We start from the raw sequence: 22143 nt of genomic DNA, 5'->3' as shown, positions 1-22143 counted from the left end.
TTATTCGTTCCAAAGTTTTTCCTCCCTAAATTTTATTTTTCCATTATCTCTCATACATATATATTATTTGTCCACATTCTTTAGCAATCCTGTTTAACAATACTTGATCAGTAGTCAGCATAACTCCTTCATATTTGTAAATTATTGTTATTATTATTATTATTATTTATTTTTGAGACAGAGTCTGTCACCCAAGCTGGAGAGCAGTAGCTCAATCACAACTCACTGCAGCCTTGACATCCTGGGCTCAGGCTATCCTCCCACCTCAGCCTCCTAAGTAGCTGAGACCACAGGCGTGTGCTGCCTCACCTGGCTAATTTTTTTATGTTTTGTAGAAATGAGGTCTTACTATGTTGCCCAGGATGATCTCAAACTCCTGGGCTTAAGTAATCCTCCTGCCTCAGCCTCTCAAAGTGCTGGGATTACGGGTGTGAGCCACTGTGCCTGACCCATAATTGTTAAGTTTCCTTTAGGAATATTTCATTCTAAACTTTTGAACAAGTTTCAGGCACAGAAATAAGGATCAATATTCATTCTGATGTAATTTAGTAACTATCTCCAGCTTCCTGTTTTTTCCCCATAAGAAAAAAGGTCCATATTACCTGAATGTATGGTGGCATTATTTTTTCTTCACTGACTTATTCAAGAGCCATATGGTTTGTGGAAACTTAATCATAATTGTCAGTATGTGGTGGTCATTTAATATAAAAAATTAGATGCTATTAACTCAAAGGAGTATAAGCTGTTTTACAAAAAATGTTTGGGGGATACCATGCCTAGGACATGACAGGTAATGCTTACATCTGGCTGTCCAATTATTATTACTTTTCATTATGTCAAGTGGAAGAATTTCTGCTCAGTGCTATAAGGCCCGTGAAAGCAGATTCAACATTTAGAAGCATTAAAGTCATCTGCACTGTGATGTGACAAAAAAATATATTTTTAAGTCTTTATATTTCTTAATTCATAAAAGTATAAAACTTAGAAGTCTATTCGTTTGTCAGCATCCAATTTTTTTCTAGGCATTTATGGCAAAAGCTGGTAAAAGAGCATCTGGGCTTAGACCCATTGGTTCTCCCTACTATCTAGGTGGAAACATGCAGCAACTAGTAACCTGTAGAATGGCAGTTCACTGTACCTATTTTATGAAAAGTCTCCTGGCAAAGGAAAGGCTACAAGTTATATTTATTTCTCTGCGCATCAGTGGGTACACTCAACAAGAAGTCATATCTGTCCAGAGTGGGAAAATAATTTAGCCTTATCTATGGGGAGAAGAGAGGTGTTTAACAGAGTCTTTTCACTTTAGTAGCTTTCACACTAAGCCCAGCTACCAGCTAAGCAAGGCTGAGCCAACTAAGAATTCCACAGAGAAATAATGAAGTCAGCAATTTGGGGAATAGCTGGAGCAGCCCATGAAGGAGGCAAAGTGAAAAGCTTGTCATACCATGCTGGTCAAGCTTTCAGACCTTTGAGTTGCATTTTCAGATCACCGCGCAAGCCAGTTCTGTGAAAACTTTATGGAAATGAAATATCCAGGGTGTAGATTGTGGCTTATTTTATTCAGATAAATGACCAGGAAGTTTCATATCTATGAGAAGAAAGCCTCTGTACTCTTAAGTTTTAAATGGCTTGTAATAATCAAATTTAATTTCATCTAACAGTGTTGTGTGTTAGCAGGCAGCCATTTGATTGTACAAGAAAATCTCATGCTTTCTACCAAGTGATATTCAAAATATTTAATAGCTGGCATGGCGTTAGCAAAGACAAGTAAGAAAGGAACCAGCCTTGCAGCGTACCAGCTAAATACCAGCATTGAGAGGGACTCTCATTTTGGCTTTTGACTATGCCAGCTAAGTTGAATGGTGTGGCAGTGAAAGTGTTGGGGAATATATTACATGCTTTATAAAACTTTTAATAACCTGTTCTATAATATCAGTTATTTCTCACTATTCAATAAGCATATCTCAAACACAAGAAAAAAAGCCTGCAAAAGTTATGCTGTCTGTAACTTTAGTCCTGGCACAAGGAAAAACTTTCACATATTTTTTGTTTTAGTCAAACTGTCACAATTTAGCACATGGAATCCCCTTTATACTAGCTCACTTGTTCTTTTAAAATATAACCACAGAATTTTAAATAATGCGCTCCTGCTTTCAGACAGCAATTTCTTTTTAATTTTGAAAGTGTTGATGTTGTATTAACTGATTTTTTTTTTACTTGGTAGCTACATTTGTTCCTGGAGGATAGGGAAGTTTGCTTAACAGTTGACTTTATAAGTAGAATGTTAACTGAAGATTGATTTTCTTTCTTTCAAGCTTTTTAATTAAGAAATATATCATACACATAAACTAATATATGGAATGCATATGTAAATGTAAGTTCTGGAGAAAAATAATAAAACAAATACCAATACCTGTGTATTTATCATCCAGTTTAAAAAATATAATATTCCTTATACCTTTGAAGGCTCCTCTGTGTCACTATCTAATTGCATCTCCTTTGGTTTCCCCAAGAGGTAACAACGAAGAATTTGTGTTTATTTTTCCTTCTTTTACTTTAGGATTTTATGAAGTTTGATTTTCAAAGTCTTGGCAAGTCATTTCATTTTGTCACTATTTGTCCCACAATGACTTAAGGCATGATTTACATGTATATGATATTCATAATCATTTTATAGACAAATTTATATACACAAAAATTTTTTGTAAACAAACATAACTGATGCTTTACTGTTTTGCAAAAATAGAATAGTAAAACAGTACTATTACTGGTAATCTGCACTTTTTTTTAAAAAAAAGAGTACCTCAAAGAGTTACTTATAAGTTTTTAAAATGTTGTTCTGATACAAAAGATTTTCAGTTTATTTTTTCTATTTTTTGATATATCATGCTTTTCTATCAAATATAATATTATTTTCTTGATTTTTAGCATAGGAATTTACATACGAATGTTTTACTAAAATTTTCTTTAAAACATAACATTATTTAAACATTAAAATGTTTAAACAATTCAACCATAAAGATATTATTAAGGCAATGTCCAGAATACATTAGTTGTTTGCCATTTCTTTTAAGGATTTAGAAAAAGTCAATGCAGATTATACTTACATGAAAAATAAAGATAATTTATATCACTTGATATACTTTTAGCTGCAACTGGGGAACCCAGAACTGAACAAGGCTTAAAACTTAAGGACACTTTTTGCTCACTTAATCAGAAGTTTAGTCGGGCAGTCTCAGAGTTGGTGTCAAAAATCAAGGATATCATCAAGGACTCAGGGTCTTCCCACCCTTCTACTCTACCATCCTGAGAGCATCTATGATCTCTCTTCATGGGAAAAGATGGTTGACCCAGCTCTGAGCATCAGATACTCAGAGGAGCCAAAGGAGTAGAAGCCAAGAAGCGCTTACTCCTCACAGGCCCCTTATTTCAAGGAGAAAAATGTTCCCAGAAGTCCCAGGCCAACCCCTTCTCTTGGTTCTAAATTTTAGAGACTAAAGTCCTTCTTTCCCTATTTATATAAGCACTTAATTCATCCTTTCAGAAACTCCTCTTGTTATTCCTTGTTATTTCCTAAAGCTGCCTTCAGATGAAGGCTCCCAGAATCAATTCCAGTAGCATCTAGTAGCATATCTATGTAGTGGGAATAGAACTTAGGCACACTTTCACTGGCTTTAACCATATAACTGTAAAATCTGGAATAAATATCTTATTACTGTTTTATGTGTTTGAGAAATGTGCCATACCCAAATTAGCCTGCTTTTCTACACAGGAACTAATTTAAAGATATATATTGCATTCTGTTTTGAAGATGGGTATCAAAATCCAAAGCTTTGCCATCTGAAAATCTCATGCTTCTCTTTCAAAACAAACAGCAAATCAGCTGATAGGATTTAGAGCACTGCCCAAAGAACTATTCTTGTTAGCATCTGTAATTAAGTCATGCAAACCACTTTAGGCTTTAGAATCCGGGTACTATTCCCAGAATCAAAAGTGATTTAATAGGCAAGTTCTTATCCTTGGTTAAGCAATCTGTTTGATTGTATTGTTGCCAATTACAAATGCTCTCCTACTTTTTGGCATGTATTTGTGGTGAAATATGTATAGGAATAATTTTTCATGCATACATGCACATACATGCAATAGTATCTTTTCATGAACAAACAGGGTGATACATTTTGATATATCAGCATTACCTTGCCGATTGCTTTCCTTTGTGGATCTAAGGTATGAACTTTTCAGGAAGCAAACCAAGCCAGGTCCAAAGCAGTGAACTCCAGCAGAATAGATTTGTTTTTTACAGTTTTGTGAATTTATTTGACCTACTGACTCAGGTATATATAATACATGCTGTGGCTTAGCACCTGCCTTTCCCCTGTGTATTTCTCAGCAAAGCCTTTGTATATGCTGAGATTTGCACCCACCTCTTGTTACCCTCACCACCTTCTACAGAATGCTGTGCCAGAACTGATTTCCATGACTCAGATTTAATCACATTTTCTAAAACTTTCTCACACTACCCTCACACTGTGTTATAAGCTAGAAGGAAACAAATCAAGACTGCATGCCCTTTCCCCCATCCAAAAAATGTGAGCAGTTTCATTGGTTCCTGGTAATGGGATATTGCACTGTATAAGAATGTATTCAAACAGTTATTAAATTTTATACATGAAACATAAGGAATCACCAAAAAGTTCCATGATAAACTGAAATTCTACTTTTCTTCACATTTTGTTTTTCTTTGTTGTTGCTGAATAAAGAAATGGCAGCAGGATAGAGGGAAGAGCAGTCACAACTATTGCTCTGTGAGTTGAGAGACCTGAGTTCTGGTCCTGGCTCCACCATATACCCATTTACTAGCTGTGTGACCTTGGGGAAGACCCTTCGCCTGCTCTGAGTGGCACTTTCCTCATCTGTAAAATAAGGGGTTTTAGGCCACTTCTGCAGTTTTTAATAATGCTCAGTTGACTGCAAGATGCACCTTGGTTCTGCAAATATCAAATGTTTATTTCACAAGTTCTAGGGCTACTCTAAGACTGTAAACTTCCATCCATATTGGACAGGTGATTTTTTTCCTCCTCCAAATAGTTTTATTGTCCTCAGTGACTGACATTACAATCTTCTCTTTTCTTTTCCCTTTTAAAACAAGGTCTCACTCTGTCACCCAGGGGCTAGAGTGCAGTGATGTGATCACAGCTAACTATAGCCTGAACCTCCCTAGCTCAAGTGACCCTCCTACCTTATCCACCTGAGTAACTGGGAACGTAGGCACATACCACCATGCACAGCTAATTTTTATTTTTTATGTTTTGTAGAGATGAGGGCTCATTATGGTGCCCTGGCTGTTCTCACTTTTTTTCTTTAATATTCTGCAATTTCGTAACTAATATATCAAGATGTGGATTTTTCTTCTTTCTCTCTCTCTTTTTAGAGACAAGGTTTGGCTCTGTAACCCAGGCTGGAGTGCAGTGACGTGATCTTAACTCACTGCAGCCTCAAACTCCTGGGCTCAAGCAATCCTCCCACCTCAGCCTACCTACCAGCTGAGACTACAGGTGTGTGCCACCACACCCAGCTAATTTTTTTAATTATTATTTTTTGTAGAGATGGGGTCTCGCTATGTTGCCCAGGCTAGTCTTAATACTCCTGGTCTCAAGAGATCATCCCACCTCAGCTTCCAAAAGTGCTGGGACTATAAGGCTTGAGCCACCACCCCCAGCCCTTTCTTTCTTTCTATCTGCTTGAAACTCATTGAAACTCTTAGATCTAAGGATTAGGATCTTTCAACAATTCTGGAATGTTGTCAGCCATTATTTCTTTAAATGTTGTTCCATCTCTGTTCTAGCATCTCCTTCTACCATTCCAAATAGACATAAAACTGTCTTATTTTTCTTCCAAGTCTTTTACCGTTTTCATATTTTCCACCTCCAAGTATCTCTGGATTGTTCTCTAGGTCGCTGACTCTTTTCACTTGTGTTTAATCTTCTGTTTAATTGAACCATTGAGTTTTAATTTCAGTAATATATCTTTTATGTCTAGATATTCTATTTGGATCTTTCTCAAATATACAGGTTCACTGTTCATATTTTCAGTCTTTTAGAATACTATCTAACAATATTAAAATCAGTTTTTCTGCTACCTGTTCCTTTTGTGGGTTCTCACCATGGTGTCTAGTATTCTTGTTTGCGTTGCAAATTTTGACGACAGACTACTCATTTGTCCTGAAGGCTTTTCTGTGGGAATGCTTGGTGGTTTGTGTAGCGGCTGAGTTCTTCAAGATAAGATTTGTATTTGCCTTGGGGCACTGCCAACCTAAAACTACTTTATACTTAATTCTCTATTTCAGGCTTTCGGAAGCACACAAGTACTTTGATTTCAGACTACAAATCCATGTAGAGGCTGACTTGTCCTGAGAAGATAAATTCTTAGAGATACGTGTTTCCTTCCAGCAAGGGCTGGAGTTGAGACAGACAAGGTTTCTGGCTATTCCCTTCTGCCGAGTTTATTTATCTTGATCACCCTTCTATTGTGAATGTAGCCCTTTGAGAGTCCAGGTTTATGTAGCAGTTTCCTGTTAGACTTCCCATCTTAGACATATCCTGAGCTTTATCTCCTGGCCCTGATTCTTTATGTAATTCTTCCTCTTTGTCTCTAGGATATAGTAGACAACTTTAGAAAAAAGCCAAGGTTGCTAGCCTCCCATTCATGCCCCCTCAATGTTGTTTGAAAAGATACTTAAAAACACATCTTGCAGCATTTTTGTTGTTTTTATCAGGAGGGCTGTTCACGGTAACTAATCCATTATTATGCTGGAAACAGTATATTTCATTAAATAACTTTATAATGAGTAAATATAAATGTAAACTTATGAAGCATATTTATATTAATAAGTTAATGATTTTCTCTTCTGTTATCTATTAGGCTTTCATGCAATATTCTTTTTTCAGAAAAGGATTCTACTCTTTACAAAGTTTTGAAAACTTCTTCCAACCATTAAGTGTAATGCTTTCTCCTTATGATGCTACTAAATCTTCTCTAGCTTGACTACTACTGATAGTATATGAACTGGGCCTCAGTCTATCACCCTCCTTACAGGGTCAAATAATTCAGGTGGAATGGGCCTAATGACATATTTTCAAACTTTTAATTTTGTTTTCTTACCAGTAAAACCTCTTCTACCTAGAAAACTTTCTAGATAGGGGTTTTCTGCTCTGGATGCAGGGGCTAGGGAGGAAGATCTGGATGCAACGGATTTGGATTCCTCCACCCCTTTCCTGAAGTACCTCATGAACTCTGAAAATGTTTGCTTGGGGTTTCAGCTATGAGGCCTTGGGCATTTACTTGATCCCACTGTACCTCAGTTTCCTCATATATAAAAGAGGGATAATAATAATGCTACCCTAACAAGATTGCTGTAATAATTGAATAAGTTAAATATGTGAAGCACTTAGTACAGTTCTTGGCACATAATAAACACTATATAAGGGCTAATTGTAAAAAATACAGGAGAGCTAGACATGGTGGCTTATACCTCTAATCCCAGCACTTTGGGCGACCAAGGCAGGAGGATCGCTTGAGGCCAGGAGTTCAAGGTTGCAATCAGCTATGCACTTCAGTCCTGGTCACAGACCAAGACTCTGTCTCTAAAATAAAAAAAAAAACAAAAACAAAAAAAGGAGAATTTTTATTTAACTCTACATGCTCTTGCTAAATATTTCACACTCCTTTGAATTTTTACAAGATTCAAAATTTTTACATTACTTGTCCAATTTTATGTAAAATGCATTTTAAAAGTAAAAGAATAAAATGATCTCAACTTTAGAGTTAAACTAAAACCAAAGGTCTTTATGTTCCATGTTGTTGTTTTATTTCCATACACTGCTTTCTTCTATCAGTGAGAGCTTTCTGAATCCATTAAACAACAGCCAGCCATGGTGGCTCACAGCTGTAATCCCAGTGCTCTGGGAAGCCAAGGTGGAAGGATCACTTAAGGCCAGGAGTTCGAGACCAGCCTGGGCAACAAAGAGAGACCCTGTCTCTACAAAAATAAAAAATTAGCCAGGCGTTGTGGCACACACCTGTATTCCTAGCTACTGGAAGACTGAGGCAGGAAGATCCCTTGAACCTAGGAGTTCAGTGAGGCTATGATCATGCCACTGCGATCATGTGAGGAGGGTGCTGTCTCATTGTTCCCCAAACTTCTATCTTCCCTTCTTCCATATCACGTATTCTAATCTCCATTAAGAAAGAAATGAAACTGCTACACCCAAGGGAGTAGAGGATTGGTGTGACACCCTCCCCTGTGCTCCCACCTCCCGCTTCTCCTCCACTTCTGCCCCTTTGCAAAATCTCCCAGAATGAAGTCATATTGTGTTGGCAAACTTAGTCATAATCCCTATTTCCTCTCCCTATCAGCCAGGACCTGTCTTCTTCCACTGGTTCCACTGGTATTGCTTCCAGCACCTAGCAATACATTCCTTCATCCCACTATATCCTCACAGATCCTCTTCCCATTCAAGAGAAACCAAGCTTGACAAGGAGATGAATCAAATATAAGGTCCTGGGATTCAATTATGCCCCATTCTACCAATGTTCTCCATGAACTAAGAGAAAGAGCCAGATAGCCCTAATATCAGATTCTGGCTTTGCTACTTCTTACCTATGTGATGTTTTGCAAGAGCCACTATTTCTTCACCTCTAACAGGGAGACAATCATATCCAAACTCCAGAATCACAGTGACATTAGAGATAATATATGTAGAGCATCAGTCTTGCAGAAGACACCAAACACTGTAGCTACTACTATCATCATTATCACCATCACCACAACCACCATTATTAAGCATCTGAATTAATGCGGACTCCTGGCTGGTCTCATCCCTTCCCTCTTATTGCCCTCCATCTGTTTCTCACATGATAGTCACAGCACTAGTTTAAAAATAAAAATCAAATCATATCCCATGTTACTCAAAACCCTTCTTTGGCTTCTCAATGCACTCTGAATGAAATCCAAGCTTCTTCCTTTGGCCTCCAGGGCCCAGCCCAACCAAGCTTCTGTCCCCTTCTGTCTCCGGCCCCTTCACATTATGGTCTCCCCATTGCCAGCTCTGCTCCAGCCACACTAGCACTCTCTGTTCACTGAGCACTGCGGCTTCTGTCCATCTCAGGGCCTTTGCCCTGAGGTTTTCTCTTCCCTGTGTCTGTTCCCTTTCATATGTTCCTCACGCCCTTTGGCTGCAGTTTAAATGTCACCTTCTCTGACTACACTACCTTAGTACCGTTCTACTTTATCTTCTTTACCAGTCCAATTCTTTTTTATCACTGTTCATTAATAACATATTTGTACAACTATGTGAGTAACTTCTATCTCCCCAATAGAAAGTAAACTCCAGGAGGGCAAGACAGTTTGCTTTGTTCAGTACTGTATCCCCAGCACCTAGCCCAGTACTAGAAGTAGTATTTTATTTATTAATGTTTTTAGGCAGCACTCCATGCTATAGTAAAAACAAATGCAAATCCAGCATCATTTGTGCCCTCAGGATCTCGAGGAGGTTAGGATTTCCTTACAACGATTCCCAGTTGTGTCTCTTTTCAGAGAATTTACTCTCTACGACATCAAAGGTCGAACTTTCTCTTTTCTGTATTATCTAAATTTTCCATAAGGAGTATGCATTTTTAGTAAGAATTTCTCATAAACTCTGCATTGTAACAAGACTCATCACAGCAAATCAATCTGATTAAATGAATTTATTTTGAAAGTAAAATTCACAATAAAAGAAGAAAGGCCAACAGCCAACTTAATATTCTTAAAGGTATTAGCATTTAGAAGTGGGAAATTGCTAATCAAAGAGCATTGTCCAACATATAAGAGGTTAGTGATTCAATAAATGATTTTCCAGCTGATTAGATGTAGATAATATGACAATGTGAAATGAAAATATTCATGCAGCACCCCATGAGTTAATGCTGGTGGAATACATAGTCCTTGGCATGTAAAGGGTGCTCAATATTTGTTGAATGTAAGTTTCTGGAAGATTTCTTCAGCCAAAGACACAACTACGCAAATTTGCAACTTTGAAAATGACAATACCTCATATATTTCTCACTGTTGTTGTTGTTCAGAGGTGAATGACCAACTAATAAATTTCTATTTAAATTATTTTATTTAATTATTCTTTCTGGACGGATTAAAATCTTTCAGGTTGTTTCCCTAATTTAAATGTATGTCATTTCCTCTGGGATGTTCCCCACCCACACACAAGCATACTCCTTACTCTCTCCCTCCTTTTCCTTCAAAAGCACTATTTCCTATGATTATCTAAAATGTGACTTTCCCCTCGTGATGCCATATTCTCAAAACCCACTCCATTTTCTTGTGTGCACATTTCCCAGGGCTAGTAGAGAAAGCCTTTCTAACCCCATCCCCAACCCTGGGCCCAACTACTTATACTAATGTCTTTCCTTTCTGGTCACTAGGGACCCTGACCTTTTCTGTTCACTATTGCCTCTGCTGTTGTCACCCTTGGTGACTTCATTGCTGTTGTCACCCTTGGTGACTGCTTTGACTCTTTAACACTCCTCAGCAATTCACCGAAAAAATCTCATTCTGACCACCATCATCATCAGAACATCTTTCTCTCTAAGATAAGGCACACTGGAATTCTTCTGTTTATGAACAAACTCCCATCTTTCTACTTCTTCCACTCCCATTTTAAAAATTCCTTTTTGAACCATTTTTAAAAATTGTGGTAAAACCTACATAATATAAAATTTACCATTTTGACCATTTTTAAGTGTACGGTTCAGTGGCATTCACATTGTTGTACAACCATCACCACTCTCCATCTCCAGAACCTTTTTCATCTTCCAAAACTGAAACTCTATGCTTACTGAACAATAACACCACATTCCCAAGTTAATTCTTTTTTATATTCTCTAAGGATCTGTTTCAGATTTTTCCCACTTATCCTTAAAACTTCAAACCAATGCTTATTTCTCTTAATCTTTATCTCTTTCAGAACCTACATTACAAAGATTGAAGCCATTTTATAAGACCCTTAAGTTCACACCCCTAGACCTTAAAACTTCACATCTTCTCTCATTCTCTCACTAGTTCCTCCTCTCCTGCAGGAAGAAGTGTGCCTCCTCATTTTCAAAGCTCATCCTTCCACTCATGTTCTTTCCCCCTCTCTTCTGTGTCTCCTCTGGAAATATTATATAAGTTTTCCCCTTTTCATTGGCTACTTTCTGCATTAAGCATACTCAAGAGTCTATCACATCCCAATATAAACCTCAATATTAATGACAATAATAATAACAAACGTATTGAGTTTCTACTGTGCACCAGCTACTGTAATAAGTGCTGAAAATATATCTTCTCATTTAATTCTCACAACAACCTAATGAGTTAAATTATGAAATTATTATGGGTAATATAAGTTATTATTATGAAAATTATCATTATTATTAAGAAACTGAGGCTTCAGAGACATCAAGTAACTTATCCAAGGTCACCTAGCTAGTAAGTAGCATCTTCCTTCTCTACACTACTGTGTAAAGATACCATTCTTTCTTTCTTTGTTCCCTTTCATTACTGTATTACACTTCTTGGAAATGTCTTACTTCCTCCTTCTCCACTCTGTGCAGTCCAGTGCAGTTGTTTTGAGATTCCCACCATACTTAAATGACTCCTCTAATGTCTCTTAATCTCCAACCAGATCTCTATAGTACTCATTACCAACTGTTCCTGCTTTTTGAGACAGTGTTCTCTCTTAGCCTTCATAATATGAACTCTTCTTTTTTCTGCTTCTCTGTCTGGTCTTCTTATTAACTTCGTTTCTCCTCTTTCCCCTTACATGTTAGATATCCCAGAGTTTCATCTTCTCACAGCTTTCTCTTCCTGCTCCACACTCAGCCAAGACAATCTCATTCACTCTCACACAATAAACTATCTTGCCTTCACAAATGAAGAGCAAATCCACATGGCTAAGTTTGGCCTCTGGCCACCTAGTTCCAACTCCCTGCTGAAATGTCCATATAACTGTTCCTCAAGTACCTCAAACTCCATCTGCCCCACATCAGACTCATTCCCTGTCGCTGTCACTGAACTCCTCACCTGAGTTTCCTATTATTAACCACTGGAATTATGTTCACTTCCCTTCACCACCCTGCTTCCCCTCTTCCCCAGTCCAGAGCAGGTACACCCACATCCAGAAAGAGCCGAGGAGGCATTGTGGCAGATATGGCCCTAAACTGGGAGTGAGACTTGGGTTTTAATCCTGGCTTGGTAACTGCATGACTTAGTGGAACAGAACAGGAATCTCTGGGGCCCTTACTCACACCAACCTGCAAGGACTCTATGAAGTACTTGTAGCACTCATCATTCCATCCCCTCCTCGTCAGTCCCATTAACATTGCCCTCACTAGGTCCTCACTGCTTTTTGCCTGGGATATTTTAACTGGCCTCCTAACTATTCATTCTTTTTGCCTCCCTCTCCCTACTTTCCTTCCTTCAGATGGTGCTTCGCACAGACATAAAATTATGTTCATAAAACACACTCTAGATGATGTTTCTCATTTGCTTTAGAAACTTTCAAAAGATTCATGTTGTCCATAGGATAAAATTCAAACTCCTTATTGTAGCATTCATGGCCCTCTGCATACTGGTCCCAACATAACATGTGAAACTTCACTTTGTCTGAACTGAATCTCAAATGTAGTTGGACTATGTATTTGGAAGGAAAAAAAAATCCCAAATGTATTCTTTTTTCACTATGTTTATTTTTTTCATTTTTGGAGACAAGAGTCTCACTCTGTGGTCCAGACTGGAGTATAGTGCTATCAGAGCTTACTACAACTTTAAAATTCTGGGCTCAGGTGATCCTCCCACCTCAGTCTCCCAAGTAGCTAAGGCGGCATGTGCACACCACCAAGCCCAGCTAATTAATTTTTAAAAATTTTTTCTGTAGAGACAAGGTCTCTTTATGTTGCCTAGGCTGGTCTTGAACTCCTGGCCTCAAGTAGTCCTCTTGCTTAGGCCTCCCAATGTACTGGGATTACAGGCATGAGACACACACCCAGCCCTAACTTATTCTTTATACCAAAAGTAACACTGAGTCAATCAAAGATTTATGTATAAAATATTAAACATTAAAGTTTTTAGATAACATCATAATTAAATTTATTTATAATCTTGGAAGAGGGAAGGTATTTTGAAGCAGAACACAAAACCAGAAGTTCTCAAAGAAAACACTGATTATATTTTACCACATAATATTTGAAAACTTATGTATGGCCAAAAAATGCCATTAGCAAAATCTAAACATAAACGACACAGGGAAAAAAGTTGTAACACAAATCACAGAGAAGGCTCTAATTTCTTAGTTTAGGTAGAGTCCTTAAAAATCAATAATTTATAGAAATTGACAATACACTTTTTTTTAAAGATGCTCAATCTCACGAAATAAAGGAATAAAATTCAAAACTATCATATATTTTATACTCTTTATAAAGGCAAACATTTCAAAGGTAACGACACTCATTGTTGCTAGAAAGATGGAGAAAAGGGTACTCCCCTGGATTGTTGACAAAACTGTTAATTAATACAAGTTTTTGGAAGTCAATTCATTAATATCTGTCAAGCTATAAGATACATGTACCCTCTGATCCAGCAATTCCACTACTAGGAGTTTATGCTACCAATAAACTTATAAATATTTTCAAAGAATCACAACACACACCCACACCCATACACCCATACACACACACACACACACACACACACACACACACACACAAAACTGTCAGTTGCAACATTGGCAATATTAGAAAACAAAAACAAAAATAAAATCTGGAAACAGCCAGTGTTAATCAATAAAAGACTCATTAAGATATATTTCTATGATTGAATGCTATTTATAATGTTACTTGTAAAAGAATGTCTCTACTATGTGAAAATACTTATGATATAGTGTTAATTGGAAAATGGAAAAAACAGCTTAAAATATACTTGCAGTATGATTCTATGTTTTAAATAAAAGTGATGTGTATATTTTTTTACATAGAAAAAAGAATGTCAGGATCTACCACACATACAATTTCCTGTCATTTACATATTTTCTAAGTGCACATATATCTTTTTTATAATCAGAAAAAAATTACTTTAAATGTTTTCAACTTTCTGTTGAAAAGAGAAAGGAAATTAAACAATCTGTGTCCTTCTATATTATTATATGTTATGCAATAAACACTACCGAGAGCATATATTATAAAGATTTTATAAAAGTTAATGATTAACTAAGCGTAACTCTTTGACAGTGCTACAGCTAGGCTAGGTGCAGTGGCTCACGCCTGTAATCCCAGCACTTTGGGAGGCTGAGGCAGGAGGATCACTTGAGGTCAGGAGTTCAAGACCAACCTGGCCAACATGGTGAAACCCCATCTCTACTAAAAATACAAAAAAAATTAGCCAGGTGTGGTGGCACACACCTTGTAGTCCCAGCTACTTGGGAGGCTGAGACAGAAGAATTGCTTGAATCTGGGAGGTGGACGCTGCAGTGAGCTGAGATTGTGCCACTGCACTCCAGCCTGGGCAGCAGATGGACACTCTGTCTCAAAGAAATAAATAAACAAATAAAAAGAAAGTGCTACAGCTAAAATAATCTCTGTTTAGGATCTGATGGTAGGAAAAAGATAAGCTCCCACACGTTCTAATGCATTTAAGTAGCTCCATCTGCATTGCCTCATACATCAAATGCTGTCATCCAATGTTGCTTAATCCCTGTGTGTGTGTGTGTATCTATATAAGTAGAACTGGGATGTAACTGCCTTAAATACTACAATTGCTGACTACGGGAAACCTCATCATCTGAGACCAGCACTTTATAAATTAGGTGACTATCATAACCAGTGTGCAGGGATATTTGCTGTATATCATTGGGAATAGCAGCAAAAAAGAACAAGTTATGTTCCTATTGCCATATGTTCTGAGATATTTCTGATATAAAAATAGGAGAGTAATGAGTCAATTTTAGTCTGAAAAAAAATGGTGAAAAGAGTGATCAAGGCAAAGAATTTGCAGGTTATTTGAAGAAAATACTTTTTCAGAATAGGATTTGAAAATATTTCCTGACTATGCTTTTGACTTATCATGTGGTTCTATAAAGGGTGTTGACTTTCTCTGTGTCAATGACTCCATTGTAAATGTGGTATTTTCAGCTTGTCTATCTTGCTCAATTATGTGCAAGCCAATACTGGTTTACGGCAAAGTTCTTTCAAGTGCGTTCTCTCAAACTAGTCCATGAGGGTGATAAGAGGGGAGAAAAAGGTTATGAGATCAAATAACTACTGAAAACAATAGTTAAACAAAGGTACCCAAGAGTCTTCAATAAAGGACTATCAACACCTTTTCTATGCTAACATGAGTCTGACTCTCCTAGAGATAGAATGTAGATTGGAACATTTCCCATATTTATTTGAAAATGTAACTTTTTATTAAAATATTCTAAGATTATAAAAAAAGAAAAATAACTTCTTTTAATGACCAGGAATTGTTTTTTCTAGGATATAAGTATCCTTGGGTAGAAGAGAAAACAAACAACATCAAGGCAATGCAGTTTTTATGTTTGCAAAGTGTTACTTCATTATCTACTGTGTACAGGTTACTATTTAAACTATTTTATGTACAACTTAAAATACAACTACAATTGGGTTCCCTATCTTATTATTCCAAACGTGTGATTACAAATTAACAACCATATTCAGAAACTTACTACTTCAAAGAAGTTGGACAACTGCTTTGTGTATAAGAAAGGCTGAGTGTTTGGAGTTAAATTTCCAGTTCTGATTATTTTCTTCCTGTTTTGAGGAGGAAAGGGAGAAAGAAAGGAGGGAGACAGGATAGGGAAGTACTGGCATCAAGATGGAAGTCAGGAGGCTAGATTCTGTTCCTGGTTCTGTTTCATAATCCTGGGCAAGGCACTTAATCTTCAGAGTTTCAATCTACTCATCTGTAAAGTTAGGGGCTCAGTAAAATGATATGTAAGATCCTCTGCTTCTAAGCATTCTTGACCAACAAAGGTGGAAGAATCAGAGGAAGAAAATAAAAGTTGATGTGAAGTCTTCAAGCTGTGTGAGCACAACATTTACTCCCATGGCAAGACTGAGGGACAGAACAGATAGTCTTCAACTGGCTGACCATTGAGGATTTTGCACATGGGACTGGATGTAAATAGGAGGCATGCACATAATGTTATAGCAGCTACCTAGACAAGATCATCTGGAGTTTCAGCCTCCAGAGGTTTGTCCAGGGACAAAATAAGGATGCCTAAAGTTTACCTTCTAACGAGTCCTCTAACCCAAGAATCCAATGCTCTTCTTTTAATTGCTAGAAGAGATTATTCATATGAAGTTCACAAGAGATTTAAGTTGTAACCACTGCTGGGATAATTTTGTTTGTTAGTTTGTAGTGTGGCAAAACAAGAGGCCAACACTTAAAAAGAAGAAGCAATAATTATTGATAGAATTGCAGGCAATGTCAGAGAGTTTAAGACTGGAGAAGAAGTCCTGCTCCCTCCACAAACCACAGCACAGTGTCATACCCTGATGTTGAAGCCAGATTGCAGAACCATACTAAGAGAATATGGAATTTTCTGCAATTTATGATACAGAACTCCATATTTTTTCAGTATGATACAGTGACCCATCTTGATCATCAAGGTATCACATCGATTGATGTCCCTTGCTTGAATCAAATATTAAATTGGGGGTTGCAAGACGGTGATTTGTCTGATTATGAGAGAGAAAGAAGAAAGAAACCAGCTAGGCAAATAGGGCAAAGTCCTCGGCAGAACTTCTCTTTTAACAAAGAGCAGCCTGAGAGATCAAGCCACAAACATAGATAAGGAACCAAGCTCCAGCAAGAAAGAGTGCCTTCTGTGTAATCAGCAAATTTCAAATTTCATATACATTCAGTTGGCCTCAGTGAACACATTCCTTTCCTTCTTTGGATATATTCAAATAAGGAAGCTTGCTCAGGAGGGCATGCTTGGAACATGCCTACAGCTACACAGATAAGGGGAGTTACACTGAGCTAGGCATGTCCACAATGGAGGATTCTATCCCCAAAACGTGCACAGTAAGGGAAGTCAAACAACATGAAGTAACTTAGGCTACGAGCCCACATGGAAGGACAGCGTGGGGGTTGTCAGGAATTCATGCCTTCTGCAAATGACATACCTAGTCCTAACCAGTTTTTCACACCTTATGTAAATAAAGTACCCCCTCCCCACTAGCTCATTTATAAAAACCCTTGTATTCCACTATAGAACAGCAACCCTTTTTCAGGACCCCTCTCTGTAGCAGAGAGCTTTCTCTCCTTCTTTCATTTATTAAACTTCTACTCTAACCTCACCCTTGGTGTGTCCACCTTCCTTGATTTCCTCAGTCATGAGACTAAGAACTCCAGGTGGCACCCCAGACAACGAGGCCTATTTCAATGCTATCATTCCTTCTGTAATGACTAGACCCCTCCCTATTCATTCAGTTGCTGAGAAATGCTATGAACTTGTGGGTTTCTTTAAATGCTTTATAGTCAATTACCACCATTATTCTTTTTGATCCTCAAATTGTGTCACGTTTGGCCAGCAGGAGATTTTTCCCAGTGGCTTGTGTATATGCTTCTGACACACCCTCACTAGTTTTTTAGTGACTCCTGCTTTCTGGCACAACAGGATGTTCCATGTTCACCACTACTTTACCAGCTCCAGATCTGGAGCAGCTGTTCCTTTCAGTGGAGAAAGTATTAAGAAACTAAGATATGGGCACACTGATATTGCTGACTCAAATTTAACATTCCATAGGTTTTCTCATGACTTCTTTAATGTTTGTATCTCCTTTCCCCTACAGTCAAAACCATGTAACATAATATATCTACTTATTTCCTATATACTAAAGTATAACAAAACAGTCTCAGAACTGCAGTACCAGTATTTCCACTATCTACAAAGAGCCAAACTTTGTAAAATAGTTGAAGAGATTTATTCTGAGCCAAATATGAGTGACTATGGCCTGTGACAAAGCCCTCAGGAGATCCTGAGAACATGTGCTCAAAGTGGTTGGTGTGCAGCTTGGTTTTATGCATTTTGGGGAGACATGAGACTTCAATCAAATACATTTAAGAAATACATTCATTTGGTCCAGAAAGGTGGGATAACTTGAAGCGGCAGTGGAGGGGTTCAGCTGGGAGATGGGTAAGGGATAAAAGACTACAGTCAACTGGGATCAATAAAAAGGAATGTCTGGGTTAAAATAAAGGACTGTGGAAACCAAAGTTCTTATTTGCAGAGGAAGCCTTCAGGTTGTAGGCTTCAGAGAGAATAGATTATAAAATGTCAATTCTAACACAGTGGTATTTGTGTATCTAAACATATCTAAACACAGAAAAAGTAAAGTAAAAATATGGTACGAAGATTAAAAAATGGTACACTTGTATTGGGCAATTAACCATGAATGGAGCTTGCAGGACTGGAAAATGAGTCTAGGTGAGTCAATAAGTAGTGAGTGAATGTGAAGGCGTAGGTCATTACTGAGCACGACTATAGACTTTATGATCACTGTACACTTAGGCTACACTAAATTTATTTAAAATTGTTTCCTTTTTCCATAATAAATTAGCCTTGCTTACTATAACTTTTTTACTTTATAAACTTTTAATTTTTTAAGGTTTTGACTCTTGTAATAACACTGAGCTTAAAATAGGAACATCATACAGCTGTACAAAAATTTCTTCCTTTATATCCTTATTCTATAAGCTTTTTTCTATTTTAAAATTTTTTAATTTTAATTTTTTACTTTTTACACTTTTTCCTTAAAATCTAAGGCACAAACACACACACCCTAGTCTAGGCCTACACAGGGTCAGGATCATTAATATCACTGTCTTTCACTTCCACATCTTGTCCTACTGGAAGTTCTTCAGGGGCAATAACATGCATGGAGCTGTCATTTCCTATAACAATGTCTTCTTCTGGAATATCTTTTTGACAGAACTGCCTGAGGCTGCTTTACAATTAACTTGTTTTTTAATAAGTAGAAGGAACACTATCTACAATAATGATAAAAAGTATAGTATAGCAAATACATAAACCAGTAACATAGTCATTTGTTACCAAGTATTATATACTATACATGATTGTATGTGCTATACTTTCATACAACTGGCAGTGCAGTGGGTTTGTTTACACTACCATCACCACAAACACACAAGTAATGAATTGTTCTAGGATGTTACGATGGCTACAACAGCACTAGGTGATAAGAATTTATCAGCTCCATTATAATCTTGTGAGACCACCATTGTATATGTGCAATCCATTGACCAAAACCTCATTATGCAGTGCAGAGTACCATATCCTAGCATGAATGCATACTTAGAATACTATGTTCAAACTTTACTGAAATAATTATTTCCTCTATATGGTTATGTTACCAATTTGGTAGTGAGCTAGCCACAGTTGTTTCCGTTTGTTTTTAAGTTGAGACAGATGAACTAATATTATATTTTAATCCAACAGAATACTGAAAAATGAAGTCTAAAATGAAGTATTCAACCAACAAAATTTCCACAGCAAAGTGGAAGAACACAGCAAGCAAAGCCTTGTGTTTCAAGCTGGGAAGTAAGGACTTAAGTATCTCTGAATGTTTTTACACACTATTTTTATCTGTTATCAAATATTTACTACTCCAATGTTTATACATACTATCTTATCAAAATGTACTAAGAATACAAGAACTAAAATAAAAAGGGATGGCACATAACGGTATAATACAGCAGACTGGTTTTGAACAGACCATATATAGCCAACTTTGGCATATTTGATACATCACCGGGCAGGAATAGCTGAGATAATCTGAACCTGTGAATAGTGATAAACTTAATTATAGCCTTTTATATCAACCATTTATTGCTCCACACACCTCTTGCTGCCAAACCCCCAAAACCTTTTCCCTGACAAACTAGCAAAATTTTAAGCAGGTCCACTTCTATTCAACAAATATTCATTAAGACCTTTGGTGGTATCAGGCATGTGGTCTTAACTTGCGACTACTGATGAAGAAGAGAATAACAGATGAAGATATTTGAATAATCATCTTAGTCAATTTGTGTTGCCACAAAAATATACCTGAAGCTGGGTAATTTAACCCTTTTCCCATTTAGAAAAAAAAGTGCAGCTTGCTGCCAGTGCTTATTTAATTTTACATAAACATCTCTTTGAGGCTGAAGCAAATCTGATTTTCAATGCAAAAATAGAGTATAAAAACTGTTCTTGGAGTTATTTCTAAACAGAACTACCATCAGCATTGTCTATTTCAGAAAAAATGGGATTCACCAAATGAAACTTCAGCAAGCAACTAACTGTTCAAGAAGTGCTCAAGAATGTTAACATCACATGTAGGAATGCTACATTTTCTAGGATTTGACATTTTCAGCGATCGAGAATTACTATATTTTATAAATGAAAATACCACTACTAAAAACAGAATGCTATAAATAGAATGATGTCTTTTGTTTCCAAAGTTGATATACTAGACAGATGTAAAAATAATAATAAAAGGGAGATCTTTCGTGGCAAAGTTATCTTAAACATTGCAGTCGTAAGCGCTGCCAGTAATTACTCTCTGGGCAAATGGGAAGGGGTTAAAAACAAAAGAGACTTATTTGGCTTACAGTTCTGAAGGCTGTACAAGAAGCATGGTGCTAGCATCTGCTTCTGGTGAGGGCTTCAGGCTACTTCCACTCATGATGGAAAGGGAAGGCAAACCAGTATGTGCAGAGGTCACATAGGGGGAGAATAAGGGGAGAACAGAAGCAGGAGAAAGAGGAGAGGAGGGACCAACCTTTTTTCAACAACCATCTTGCAAACTAAGAGTAAGAATTCGCTCTTGTGAGAATGGCACCAAGCTGTTCATTAGGAGTCCGCCCCATGATCCAAATACCTCCCGCTAGGCCCCACCTCCAACAATGGGGATCAAATTTCAACAGGAGACTTGGTGGGACCAAACCAACCAAAGCCAAACCACAGAAATAAAGCAGAACCAACAAATGATGCTCAAGTCTATCTAGCTGCAAACTCAGAGTTTGTAATAAGATAGAAGGTAAGTAAAGTCAGGTGGCAGCTATAGTGCTGAGATTAAAGGGCTGTATCACTCTTTGATCCTTAAAATTATCTGTCCTAGGAAAGAAGCATGCAAATTTATTTACTTATTTATTTATTTATTTATTTATTTTCTGTTGAGACAGTCTCACTTTGTCTCCCAGGCTGAAGTGCAGTGGCGCCATCTCATCTCACTAAAACCTCTGCCTCCTGGTTCAAGCGATTCTCCTGTCTCAGCCTCCCAAGTAGCTGGAATTACAGGCACACACCACCATACCTGGATAATTTTTTGTATTTTTAGCAGAGATGGGGTTTCACCAGGTTGGCCAGGCTGGTCTTGAACTTCTGGCCTCAAGTGAACCACCTGCCTCAGCCTCCCAAAGTGCTGGGATTACAGGCATGAACCACCACACTTGGCCACGAAGCATGCAATTTTAGGATCTGTTTTTCATATGGGAGCAGTAACACAAAAGTAAGTTAATGGAGCCTTGGTGAACTGGAAAGAAAATGGAGGATAAGGAATGATGGTGGGGACTGGCATAACCTTGTCCTTCATGCTCCTTTCCATTTCTCTGTACATCTTTAAGGCTAGAAGAGAAAGCAGAGTTAATATCATTTCTGTCTCATTCTGTCTTCCCTGAGGCTCTGGCCCACCCACACTGTTCTTTGGTGACCAGGGAAAGCACTAATTTGACTGGTTTCTCAACAACCAGGAAATCACAGTTAAACTAATTCTTTTACTTGTAGCTGAGTCAAAATGCTCTCTGTAGAAACAGTGACTCAGTGACTTTGCATCCCTAAATTGCCTCTCAATAAAAAATGCATTTTTTTTGTACCTCAGGAAATATGGGCACTTTATAGACACTGGAATGAGAGAGTGGGCTAGAGTTTATGCCAGAGTTGGTGGTATTGATACAAAAGTTAAAATGTAACCCCTCCTTTAAGGGAACAGTGGCCCTAACTACTTACCTATACCATTTAGAGGACAGTG

At 37.5% G+C, this 22143-nt stretch overlaps 1 protein-coding gene across 1 annotated transcript in view; it reads left to right on the top strand.

The window, feature by feature from the left end:
• IL33 (interleukin 33) overlaps positions 1-22143 on the top strand; it is a 40811-nt gene that overhangs the window by 4625 nt on the left and 14043 nt on the right. The window contains exon 2 of the mRNA XM_032138809.2: positions 19572-19673. Coding sequence (XP_031994700.1) covers positions 19583-19673 — 91 coding nt within the window. The 5' untranslated portion in view covers positions 19572-19582. The remainder of the gene's footprint in view (positions 1-19571; positions 19674-22143) is intronic.

Source organism: Hylobates moloch, unplaced genomic scaffold, assembly GCF_009828535.3.
Source record: "Hylobates moloch isolate HMO894 unplaced genomic scaffold, HMol_V3 SCAFFOLD_19, whole genome shotgun sequence".
In the NCBI taxonomy this organism is placed as follows: Eukaryota; Metazoa; Chordata; class Mammalia; order Primates; family Hylobatidae; genus Hylobates; species Hylobates moloch.
Note: the sequence above shows the minus strand (reverse complement) of the source record. Positions and strands in the feature narration are given on the sequence as shown.